The sequence below is a fragment of the Fulmarus glacialis genome, unplaced genomic scaffold (genome assembly GCF_000690835.1).
Source record: "Fulmarus glacialis isolate BGI_N327 unplaced genomic scaffold, ASM69083v1 scaffold1156, whole genome shotgun sequence".
NCBI lineage: Eukaryota > Metazoa > Chordata > Aves > Procellariiformes > Procellariidae > Fulmarus > Fulmarus glacialis.
The window spans coordinates 25274-36771 of record NW_009217263.1 but is presented as its reverse complement, the minus strand read 5'-3'; the positions used below and the strand labels follow the sequence as shown (position 1 = coordinate 36771).

General features: G+C 43.0%; 1 protein-coding gene across 1 annotated transcript; it reads left to right on the top strand.

Annotated features, from left to right (window-relative positions):
- Positions 1–398: 398 nt before the first annotated feature.
- TRMT5 (tRNA methyltransferase 5) lies at positions 399–4860 on the top strand. Its single transcript, XM_009579591.1, has 4 exons — positions 399–1071; positions 1481–1605; positions 3160–3814; positions 4796–4860. The coding sequence occupies exons 1-4, from the start codon at positions 399–401 to the stop codon at positions 4858–4860; spliced, it is 1518 nt and encodes a 505-aa protein (XP_009577886.1).
- Positions 4861–11498: the final 6638 nt, after the last annotated feature.

Here is an 11498-nt window from a genome sequence, read left to right as displayed (position 1 = left end):
CTGAAGAGAGATTATGACCACTATTGCTAATAACTGTTTTCTAGCAACCACTGCTTGGTAATGAATTTTATCAGAGAGAGAAGGGATCCAACGGTAGGATCAAGACAGTAGAAATTTTTCCTGTTGGCTTACTGGGATTAATAACACATTTATTAGAACAAAGAGAGGTCATTGTATTTTGGCAGGGGGGGATTATCTCACTGCTTAAAGTTAGTTAATGTTTAAGTCTAAAAATACATTTGCAAAAGGACAGAAATTTGTAGTATATAATTCATAATAAAGAGCTTTACTAAACTATTGTGGATTGTTTGGTACAGATGGAAATTCTAGTTTAAGAGAACAGCAAATCCATGTGATTTGCAGCCTTTTTAATGGAATGATTACATAATGTCTATAAAATGAATAATTTCTCTTCTAGGACTTTATGGAGATTTGGATACTCTGCCAGACTACTGAAAACTAATCATTTTAGGACAGCTGCATCAAATACATCATTTCCAGCAGTTTGGATGCTATTGGCGCAATATTCTGGCAGAATACCTGGGCTTTTTGTAGTAGTAAAAAAAAAAAATACGTTTTTTACAATGCCTGAAACTGTGGAGGATAAAGCTAGTCTAGAACTGTATTCACCGCATCCGGAAGTGCGTGGGATGACACTACTCAACAGAGAAGCTTTTAAAAGGACAGTTGTTGTTCCAGTTCTTAAAGTCAAGAAAGAAATTGTAAATACTTTGCTAAAGTCCCTAAAACATACGGTACTCCAGCGTCCTGGTCTAAAGCGAGTGGTTGAGGATCCTGAAGATGAGGACAGTAGACTTGTTATTTTGGATCCTCATAAAATACCAGAATTCTCATTGGGAGAATCGGAGCAAGAGGTATTAAAACAGCTTAACGTTCGTCCTGAGGTGTCCAAGTATAACTTAGAGCTGACTTACGAGAATTTCAAATCGGAGGAGATCCTACGAGCAGTCCTTCCTGAAGGTCAAGAAGTCACCTCTGGATTTAGCCGTGTTGGTCACATAGCTCATTTGAATCTTAGAGATCATCAGCTACCGTACAGACATTTGATTGGTAGGTAAAACAAATCTTGTCAAAAAAGTAATTTGTGTATTTTGCATGTTGTTAAAAAGGTATTTTAACAACATGTACTTGTTGTTATTACTTGTACAAGGAAAACTTTTGAGCACTTTTCATTGCTTTATATTCTGACTTTAAATAGCCTTGTGCTGATGCTGTGCACAGAAGGCACAGTTCTCTCCTTTTACAGTAACTGTGGTCTCACTTCACTGAACATTGGGTCAGGGTAAAGAACGTGCCTTAGAAAGATGTCGTATCTGCAACCCTGAATCATTAGAGGAAGGCTGTTCTAATACATGCTTACTTTTGTTAACTTAACTGTAAACAGCGGTGTTTGTATCTCTTGTAGAACATTAAGAAGTTGTAGTTCCTTAACCGGAATATCCTTTGCCCTCTCTTTCAGGCCAGGTTATAATTGACAAGAATCCGGGAATCACCTGTGTAGTGAATAAAACCAATATTATTGACAGCACATACAGAAATTTCCAAATGGAAGTGCTCGCTGGAGAGAGCAAACTAGTGACCAAGGTACAGGTTTTTTTCCTGTTACTTTAAATTTAATATGCTAAAGCCCAAAGACATCTACTGGAAAGATGTGATGAGGAGGTGCTATTAAGACCATTCCTTTGCACAGTGCCCTTTCCTGACACTCCCTTTAGAGTGTAAGAGTTGGCAGTTACTTCTACGTTCATTTGTCCTGGTCTGCCAAGAGCAAACTCACAACCATAGGGATCATGAAGATACGTATTCTTTCAAGCTCACAGCCTAGATGTTAATGATATGTAAAAGCAGCTGAAGAAAGGTTTCTTACAGAGATACTAATTACAAACTTGTAGCGAGGGGTGTTTCTCACCTAAAGCCAAAATATTTAGTGGATTTGATCTAAGAAAATGCTGTTTCTTAATTTCACCAAGCCTTGTACAGTGGCTGGTACAGAACCTAAGACTGTGTTTTTAAATCTCACTGGCTTTGCAACTCCGGCAAGATTTTGCCTGTGCTTTTTCCTTTTCCATCAGCAGCAAGACAAGCCTTGTCTCTCCTCTGTTTTGACATTTTTCAGGTGCAAAGCATTATGTAACTGCCAAGTATTCTTCATGTAGGTTTTCTTGTCTTTAGCTGGAAACTTGGCCACTGGTTTGCCCAAAAAATATTTTTCCTAACTGTTAGCAGTTTTATACTTTTAGAAGAGAAAACATTAGATTACTGACTAAAAAAGTTGAATAGCTTGGTAGAACATCCTGTACATGCACAGAGAAAGCATTTGAATCGTCAAGGCAGAAGCGATAATCAAATATTACGCAGATGGTATTAGCTCATTAAGCATACATCTAGCATACCACTGAGCTGCACACCAAGGAGTGCAGATACACTTCAGTACGTTTCTTGCTGGCAAAGCAAATGATGCAGTGATTTGGATCTGAAATTACTTTACTTCGGAGTCACACAATTCAAGTGTGGTGGTGCAAAGTGACTATTCTCTTGCATCCCACTCTCATCTGAATAAATACTGTTTCTTTTCAGGTCTGTTCTTAAGGTAGTGGTTGTCCCAAAGCTTGGGTTTGGATCAGTTTCCAGACTCTGTCACCTTGAAAGATAAAATACAGTATTTTTTCAAACTGCAGAATTGGCTCCCAATGGTTTTGAATTTGGCTGACTGTTGCCGTTCTTGCACTGTATCATTCTCAGACGCTTATTTACTATGTGGACTCTGCTAAGGAGGGCTTGAGACATCTTCCAAAGGTCTGCTTTCAATAAAGGAGTTGTCAGCCAGCCACAAAGCTCTTGAAAAGCCTCAGATATTTTTTTTATGGTCATTTTAAGTTGCTGCTTTATTTCTACCTGGTGATTGAGACATGCATAAGCCAGCCATCTGGATTGACAGTTGGAACATTCCTTATGGCTATTTCTGATGAGTAGATCTGTTTACACAAGATTCATGTGTACTACTAATGGGACAAATGTCAATGTACACATTACCTTTCGATAAAGCACCTTGGGTTTTAGCTGTCTTAATTACTGATAATGCTTAAACACGTCTGGAATTTGAACACAGAGGCTTAACCAAATGTTCTGGACTTTCAGGTCAAAGAAAATAATGTTGTGTATGAATTGGACTTTTCTAAAGTCTACTGGAACCCACGTCTTTCCACAGAACACGGCCGTATCATTGAGCTTTTGAAGCCCGGTGATGTCCTTTTCGATGTCTTTGCTGGGATTGGACCTTTTGCTATTCCAGCAGCAAAGAAAAAGTGCCACGTATTTGCAAACGATCTCAATCCCGAATCCTACAACTGGCTCCTGCACAACTGCAAACTAAACAAAGTAGACAACAAAATAAAAGTGTTCAACATGGATGGCAGGGACTTCCTCCTGGGGCCAGTAAGAGAAGAACTAAGTAAAGAGCTCCCACTTCTGAAAGAAGAACAGAAAACCTCTTTTCATATAGTCATGAATTTGCCAGCTTTGGCTATTGAATTTCTAGATGTTTTCAGGCATCTCTTAGTTGGAGAGCCATGCAGCACTGCCGGCCTTCCCATGGTGCACTGCTATGGTTTCTCCAAACATGATGACCCCAGCAAAGATATTCAAGAACGAGCTGAAGCTTCGCTGGGAACCTCCTTAGATGGACGCTGTTCTACCTACCTGGTTAGAAACGTTGCACCAAACAAGGAGATGCTGTGCATTAGTTTCCAGATTCCAGCGGATGTGCTGTACAGGAGGCCCTGCCCTGATGAAGGTAAGGAACAAGCCTCCTGCCTGGCACTTGGATTTCAGGCCACACCTCTTGCTGTCTCAGGCTGGTCCCACCTTGTCAGCCCTGTGGGCTACTTCAGCCGTGTGACAGCGATGCTGTACGCCGTGAGAGCGTGGAGGTAGCTGGCAGGACTGACTGCCTGCACGTGCGCAGCAGCTGCAGGGCTTCATGCGCTCTTGGTAACAGCGGTCCGCTCCTCTGATCCCAGCGTGAGCCTCCACAGAAAAAATGGTGGACTGGGTAGGATCATCCCACAGGCCATAAACCAGATCTTTATGCCTTAGATTGCGTACTGGGGGAGGGTGGGGTGTCTAACACCAAGCACGTGTTTCTATTAGCTAAACACTTAAGAACAGGAGCTTCATTTTCACCCAGGGTAGAATGGCGTACTTCCAACCGACTGGTCCCAGTTCTGACCTCCTCCCTTATGCTTGCATGGACTCAGTTTAGGTCTGGAGTCACTACATCCGCAGAATCCAGTTCTGTACAATTTAATTGAGAAATAGGTATCTTTAGAGATCTTTAATGTTGAATTTTTTTTTATAACTGGTCATTTGTTTCTTGAAGTATTTGCAAAAGCTAGTTGGTTTCAGTGATCTTGGGCTTTGCACTACATGACAAGTGGGGAGAGAAGGAGGCTTTCAGTCTGCAGTTACATGAACTGGAAGAAGGGAGGTTTTAATAAAGCTTTAATGCTTTATTTTTAAACTTACTTTTACGCTGGTGTTGGGTAGCACTGAGATGTAGGTCAAAATGTAGCTCAATACAAGTTTTTTGAAAGTCCTTTCTGGCATTTAGTAAAGATCCCCCATTATTGCTGTAACAGTTCTCATTTGTGACTGTTAATCCTGATTTTAACTCTCATCTCTTCCTGTTAAATCCCTTAAGTGTTACATGGCTTGTGGTTTAGTTCGGTCTGTTCACTGTACCTTAAATAACTTACTTTTTCTAACCTTCTTCCAGCAACACCAGCCTCTAAACGTCTGTGTACCAGCAAAGATTTTTCTGAAGAAAAGTTACTGAGCTGAAGACTAGAGTTACGGTAACTACCTTAGTAGGTTGCGTAAGGTATACTTAGGTTACCTCTGGTTTACCTCTTGAATTATTTGAAGCATACCTGTGTAACCTATCTCAGGTGCCGAGACACGTAATGCATGTTGCAGCTTTCCTTTGTGAGCCTTGCTTCCTGCATTTACCTTTTTTTTTTAATTTTGGGATCAATAAGCAGATTGAAATTGTTGTCACTATAAAAAAATAAAACTTCGCTTTTTTGTAATAACTGTGTTTTGGTACTCTTCTGCTCTTGTTTCACACCCTGTGATAATTCAGATTGGGATGGTTTTCTGCTGTGTTATTTTGATAATGTGCAGTTTGTGGCGAAAACAGATTTTTATATTTTGTCGGGTCTAGCAAGATGACTTGTATAACCCTTACGTTGGATTCTCTTTGACAAATGGTTTTGGTGTTTAAGAATATTGGATTACTGTTAGCAGATGCACAAACAGTTCTTGTGTAAGCAAGATAACCTTTCAAAAACTTAACCCAAGATACAAAAAGGCCCAAACAGCCATATATACTTGTTCCTAGGCTTTTGAGTAATACAAGCTTTTTAACACTGAGATTTAGTTAGGGGTTAGTTGACTCCTAACTTAGTCTTTGCCCACTGTTAAAGCAGGAAAGACTAATGCCGTTTGCACAGTTGCAGATGAAGTACACGCTTGTGTTAAAGCACTAGATTGAAAACCAGTACCTGGCTGAACAGTCCCCTTGTCTTGAAACCGCGTCCTCCTGTGGCTCTTGTGCCTCTGCCATCTCCCAGCTCTCCCCCACCTCCTCGACTGCTCCTCTGCTGCAGTCCCTGGACGATCCCTCTGACTGGCTGCCTGTATTCTGCAGGGATTCGAAAAGCCTCTGCCTTTGATTTCCTGTTCTTACCCATCCAAGCTATTGTTGGGCAATGTCAACCACAAATAGTTCATTTGGACAGAGGAACTCAAATCACCCTCTCGGTTTCAGATATTTTCCTTCAGTCCAAGCCCAGCGCTCACGACTAGCAACTCAGTGACCAGATGTCCATCACCCTCCCTGGCTCTGCTGCTGTGGCTCCATCACTGGGGCCTGTAACCTGATGCCTTGGTTCTCACCCAAACAACCGCTAAGGCCTGTAGATTTGTTTTGCTCAGCGGCTCTATGTTACAGCCTTTCCCTTGGCCAGTGCTTTTGAGCAAGCCTTCACAGCTTGGTTACCGCTAGATTGCATTTATCAAACCAGGGAAAAAAAATGATCATGACTCACTCGTACTATCCTGGAAGCTGCTGTACAGATTACTTCCCTGGCCTGCCACTCCAGCCCGAGCATTCCTCCACTGGCCTTTAAAATGGTGTCACAACAGCTTTAACCTATTTGTCCTCGCTGTCAATGACAGGCACACCATATCCTCTCCCTGCCAGTCACTGCTCCTCTAAAAGCAAGCGCTGGACTCTCGCGTCCAGCCTGCGATGCTATCTCTGCTGTCTGTTACATGTTCTAACACCACTGCATGCTCTCCTACCGCTGCCCTGTGGGTTTCCCATAAACATCTGAAAGCTGCTCTTGTTCCTCAGAGCCTTCCACGAACACTGCTGCAGTGATAAGGCCCTCGACCATTCTGGAATGATGCAGTCACCCTGCGATCAGCTCTAACGCGCCTGTCTGTACTGCCGGAGACCGCAGGTCCCTTTGACTGTGTGCATTGCCTCACAGTCCAAATTTAGGGCTTCTTGGCACTACTGCACTAACAGAAACCTGGCTTTGATCACCATTTTTGTGTGAAGCAAGTCTGATTTTCAGCATGTGACTAAAGTATCCCAGGGCAGGGAAGGATTTTAGTTCTTAAAAGTTTTGTCCACTTAAGGATTAAATGCCATTGTTATTTTAGCAGCATAACTTTAGTTTAGATGCAAGTCAATGGATTATGTGTAGCTATACTCGTAACCAGGGGTTTTTCCATATTTCTGTGCAGTTGCCACTTTTGCGTATAAACCTTCCACATGAAATAGCAAACGATAGCCAATGTACACACAAGTTGCGTGAGTGTATTTAAATGATACATATTAAAATGCATATGCAGTTCTGCATTCATTAGGGCAATGACCTGAGGCTTTTCAAACGGAATATAAAGCAGATCATCGGTGAGGTGTATCTTTACCAGTCTGGGTGAGCCCAGAATAGTACAGACTCCCCCTGATTGCCGCTACTCCCTCCCAGGGTCCCGAGCTGAATCCCAGAAGGACTGCTGCTATCTTGTTTTTCCTGGGAACAGGAGACAGGCTGTCAGGCATCTGCGACAGAGGGAACGAGCTCCCACAGCTTCTGGCTGCTAGGAAAACAATCAGCTAGGCCCAGCGATGGCAGCAGCCATCTACCATGAGCAAGGGAATAGATAAATAAAGGGCACGTCAACTTTCAGGCCTTACCGCTAAGAGGAAAGGAGGAAGGGCCGCAGGCGGAAAGCAGCACTCGTCCCAGGGCTAGACTGCAACCCAAGTGCAAGGGGTGGTCTCTAACGTGCGCTGCACGGCCAAGTCCTACAACACCCGGCCACAGGCCTTCTGTCTGAGGCCAGGCCACCTGCCCCTGGCAGGGAGCAGTGCTCCGCAGGCTACCACCTTTTCTACACCTCCACCTGGTGTGTAACGTTTCCTGTCGGCAACTATTCTGGGCACAAACAACAGGATTTCAGAGAAAGGGCAATGGAAATTTTGGCGCCTCCCTCCACTTTCCTTAATAAAGGAAGCACCGAGTCTGGAATAGAGCTTATTCTTCTCTTTATTACAACATAGAAGAAATACGTTAATTTAGTACACTCCTCAGAGCAGTATTCAACAACTATTAATGGATGACCCATAAAATGTGGTCCAGGCTTTACTCTAGAGGCGCTCGCTGTCCCGAGCGGTTTCAAGTGTCCTGCGGTTTATACACACTCATGGCAAAGACCAATCCCGCCACAGGGAGCCCATCTCTGCTGCAATTAGTTTACATTCCACTGCAAGGAGAGGGGAAGGAATAGGTAAAAGCAGCAGATCAAATGGCAAGGATCATCCCAAAAGCCAGACAAAGGGATGTTCCTGCCAAAAGAAGCTCCTGAACATGTGACAAAAAAGTTGCAAACGGAGCTAAGCAAGAAAAAAACAAAACCAATTTTGACTACTTTAATGACATAGCCTTGCATCAAGGCTTCTTAAGATTGCTTCTAGAGGAACTCAGTTGAAAGACTTTCAGCCAAAGATTTGTCTTCCAGACAAAGGTAAGAACCAAGTGACATCGGGAAGGATCCTGCATAAGAGTTGTGTCAGCATAGTTCCAGGGTTTCTCATCTCATCTCATCCAGCTGGCAGGAGGAAAAACCCACTTGTCTGAACGGGGGAAACTAGTTTTATGGGAAGAAAATGTAGGCTTGAATATTGACACTAAATGTTATAATCAAAATGGCATTTAAATGCTTGTGCAAATAAAACCCTGCAATAAGAGTAAAACCACAAACTTTAATAAAAAAGTCTGGCTTTATTTAAAAAAAATTTACAAGTGTATTTCTTTAAACCTCAAACATACACAGCTGAGTTATTCACATCTTCCATTAGATGTGGCTTATTGCTTCAGCCTCCCTCAGCAAAGTGCCACATGACTAACGAGTTTCCCCCTCCACAAAAATGTATCTACCATTTTACAAAGCTCTTGTGCAGACTTTTTTTTTTTTTTTTCTCCTTTAACACTTAAACACAGCTGGTTTGACACAGAAAAGCGACTGCAACTTAGCCGTTGTGCAGATGGCAGCAATTTTACCCAACCTTTGCTGTCTTGATTTGCTTCTCGCTCTGTTTGGTGTCCCTTGATCACAGGCTGGAGCACACTGGCTAACTGGGGTGCCAGAAAAGACCACTGAAAGCATCTTGTAACGCTCGGTGACAAGCAAGAGAAGAAGTGTAGCCCCCAGCAAGATCCTGCGGAGAGGCAGCTCGTACATGGTTGAGATACCTAAAACAAAAGACAAGTATTATTTTCGAGCAGAAACAAACACATCACACACCTGCGTAGTTCACAGTGCAGTGAGGTCGAGGCTGCTTTTTGGGAGAAAGCAAGGAGACGGAGCTGCCTGCTGCTAGCCACCTATGAACGTATCAATATAAAACTTCCATTAGTTAAAACAACAATAAGGCTGATGCACCTTCAGACAAGCTGCCCAACCAGCACACTGAAAAAACGTGGATCTCTGCAATAGGTTGCACAGGGTTAAGTACACTCACTGGTTTGTATTTTCTGAGCTCGCTCTGGGGGCAGGGTTGCGTTTTCCCCCCTTTGGTAGTTCCTTCCAAGACGATGACAACACAAGCCTGCCTGCACTCCCACAGGAATCGGAGGGTTTCAGCCCTGTCCAGTTAACGCTGGGCGCTCCCGAGAGCCGACTGTGCCGGTTGCTCTGATGACAACAGGGCTGAACTTTCTGCTCTTGGGCCTATCTGTATCTGGAGTAAGTCCACCGACACCAGGGAATTAGATCTGTAGGAGGCTGTCATCAACATTTTAGCTACAGAAGCCTTTAAACTTCACCATTAATTAAGCATCATCACCCATTTGCAGAGCCATCTAACTTTACAGCAAACCAGCCAGACCGATGAGTTGACATTGAAACACGCTACCTACGCTGGCACTGCCGCAGGCTCCTGGCTCCCCTTAGCTCCTTCTGAGGGCTCAAACCCAGTCGTGCACGCCAAGAGCTCCCATTAAAGGTGTCTGCTCAGTGGGGCTTGACTGATTTCATTCAATGCTGTAACCCTAGAGTTCTTGCACCCCACATAAGACAGATGCAAGACCAGATTCTCAGCTAGTCTTGCACCCAAACCCCATCAAATACAAAGACAGACACAGGCTGTAGCCTAGCACGATCAGCACAATGACTGTCTCAAATTCTGAACACCAGATAAAATACCATAAAGGAGAACTGCTTTTCACAGTTGCCCTGTAAGCCACGGAGCTTCAGCTAGCTGTTTTGATTCATCACTTGGTACATGTTGCTCCTGGGAAGGTTGAGTCATTCCACCTCTGGCTTGGCAATTCAAGCATAAACTTGCAAAACGCATACAGCCTTTTATAATGTTATCCCGAGAAACCTAAAACAGCTGCACTTTTGGCAGGAAAATACAGGACCACCAGTAAAATATCCAAAACAGTTGCATCTTTTAATTTATGACTGTACACTGTTTCCATAAAGAGTATATAAAACAGGTCAGATTTTATAGGTAAGACATAATAAACAGACATACCAATTGATGCCATAAATGTGTAGAAAAAGAGGTTACTTAGAAATTATTAATTACAGTTTTAAAACTGTATTTCTTGCACCTAATAACCCCAATGCACAGACACGAGCAACGTTTCTGAGTGATTGTTGGTGAGATGCTCAAGTTAAGAGGCTGAATTTGCCTCCTGTGGCCGAGTAGAGGTTGAGCTCTGCCGCTTTGTACCAACTTGTGATGGAGTCCGGTCCTCGCTGCTGGACACTGGTTCTCATCAGCACAGGCACAGACGTTAGGGCACAAACCCTTTTAATAGTGTTTGGTCCAAAGGGCACCTACAAACACAGCAGCAAAGCTGGTCCCGTCTCTTAATTTGCAAGGGAAGATGGTCTGCAGAGAGCTCCTCTTTTGTGGGAGAATGCATTTAATAGATTTTTTTTTTTTTTTTTAAAACATTCTTGTTACTTGTCCTTTAATATTTTAGGAGGAAAATCTCATCCTTCCCAAAGGCCTTTTACAACTGCTGTGGGAAACAGGAGCTCCTTCCCCCAGCCAGGAATGATGAAGGGATACTGACAACGACAAATAATTTCCTTCAAAATGCTGGTGTGAAACTACCTCCACCCTCCAAACTGGAGAGTCTTATAAAAATCAATTCCCATCTCAGATTTTACTTCTATCATGCTTATTTCATTGCACAAACTTAATTTTCCACTCATGCATAGAACAATCTAGAGAAAACGGGGGATTATTTCACATTTCTATATTAACCAACTTTGGTTGTGTGTTTTTCATTACTTTTCTTACCTTTCGTTACTTTTCTTATATCACTAAAGGAGAGAGGAAGAGTCTATTGTTTCCCTTTTTTTAGGTCACCTGAAATTGGGGCATTAGTTTCATAAGAAGGCCTGATTTACAGCTATTACAGCATTTATAGTTAATTGGCATGTGATCTCTGAAGCAGTACAAAATCATTGCCAAAAAGGCTCAGATCAGCTTTTACTACGGCAACCTGCATTAATTCTCCTTACTCCCGTGAAACAAGCACGACACGCTGCTGGCTGTCAAGTGAGGTCTTTATTTTCTTGTTAAGTATCTAAACTTACTGCTCTTGAACCATTTAATTACTGTGGTACACCAGGCAATTGCAAAGAATCTGCCACGCTGAAGCCACACAATGAGAAGCGAGTGTTTCACTGGCTTTTTCCACACCGATCCCCATCTGTGCTGCCTGAATCCGGCTGTGCCCTTTGCAGGAGTATCTCTCTGAACTGGATTCCTGGGGTTTCTGGCAGAGGTCAGCACATCTTTTCATGTACACCTTTACAACAGCGGCAGGAAGAAGCGCTTGCCAAGTCTTATTTCCAAAAAGTCAAGCTCCGTTAGGTCTTGG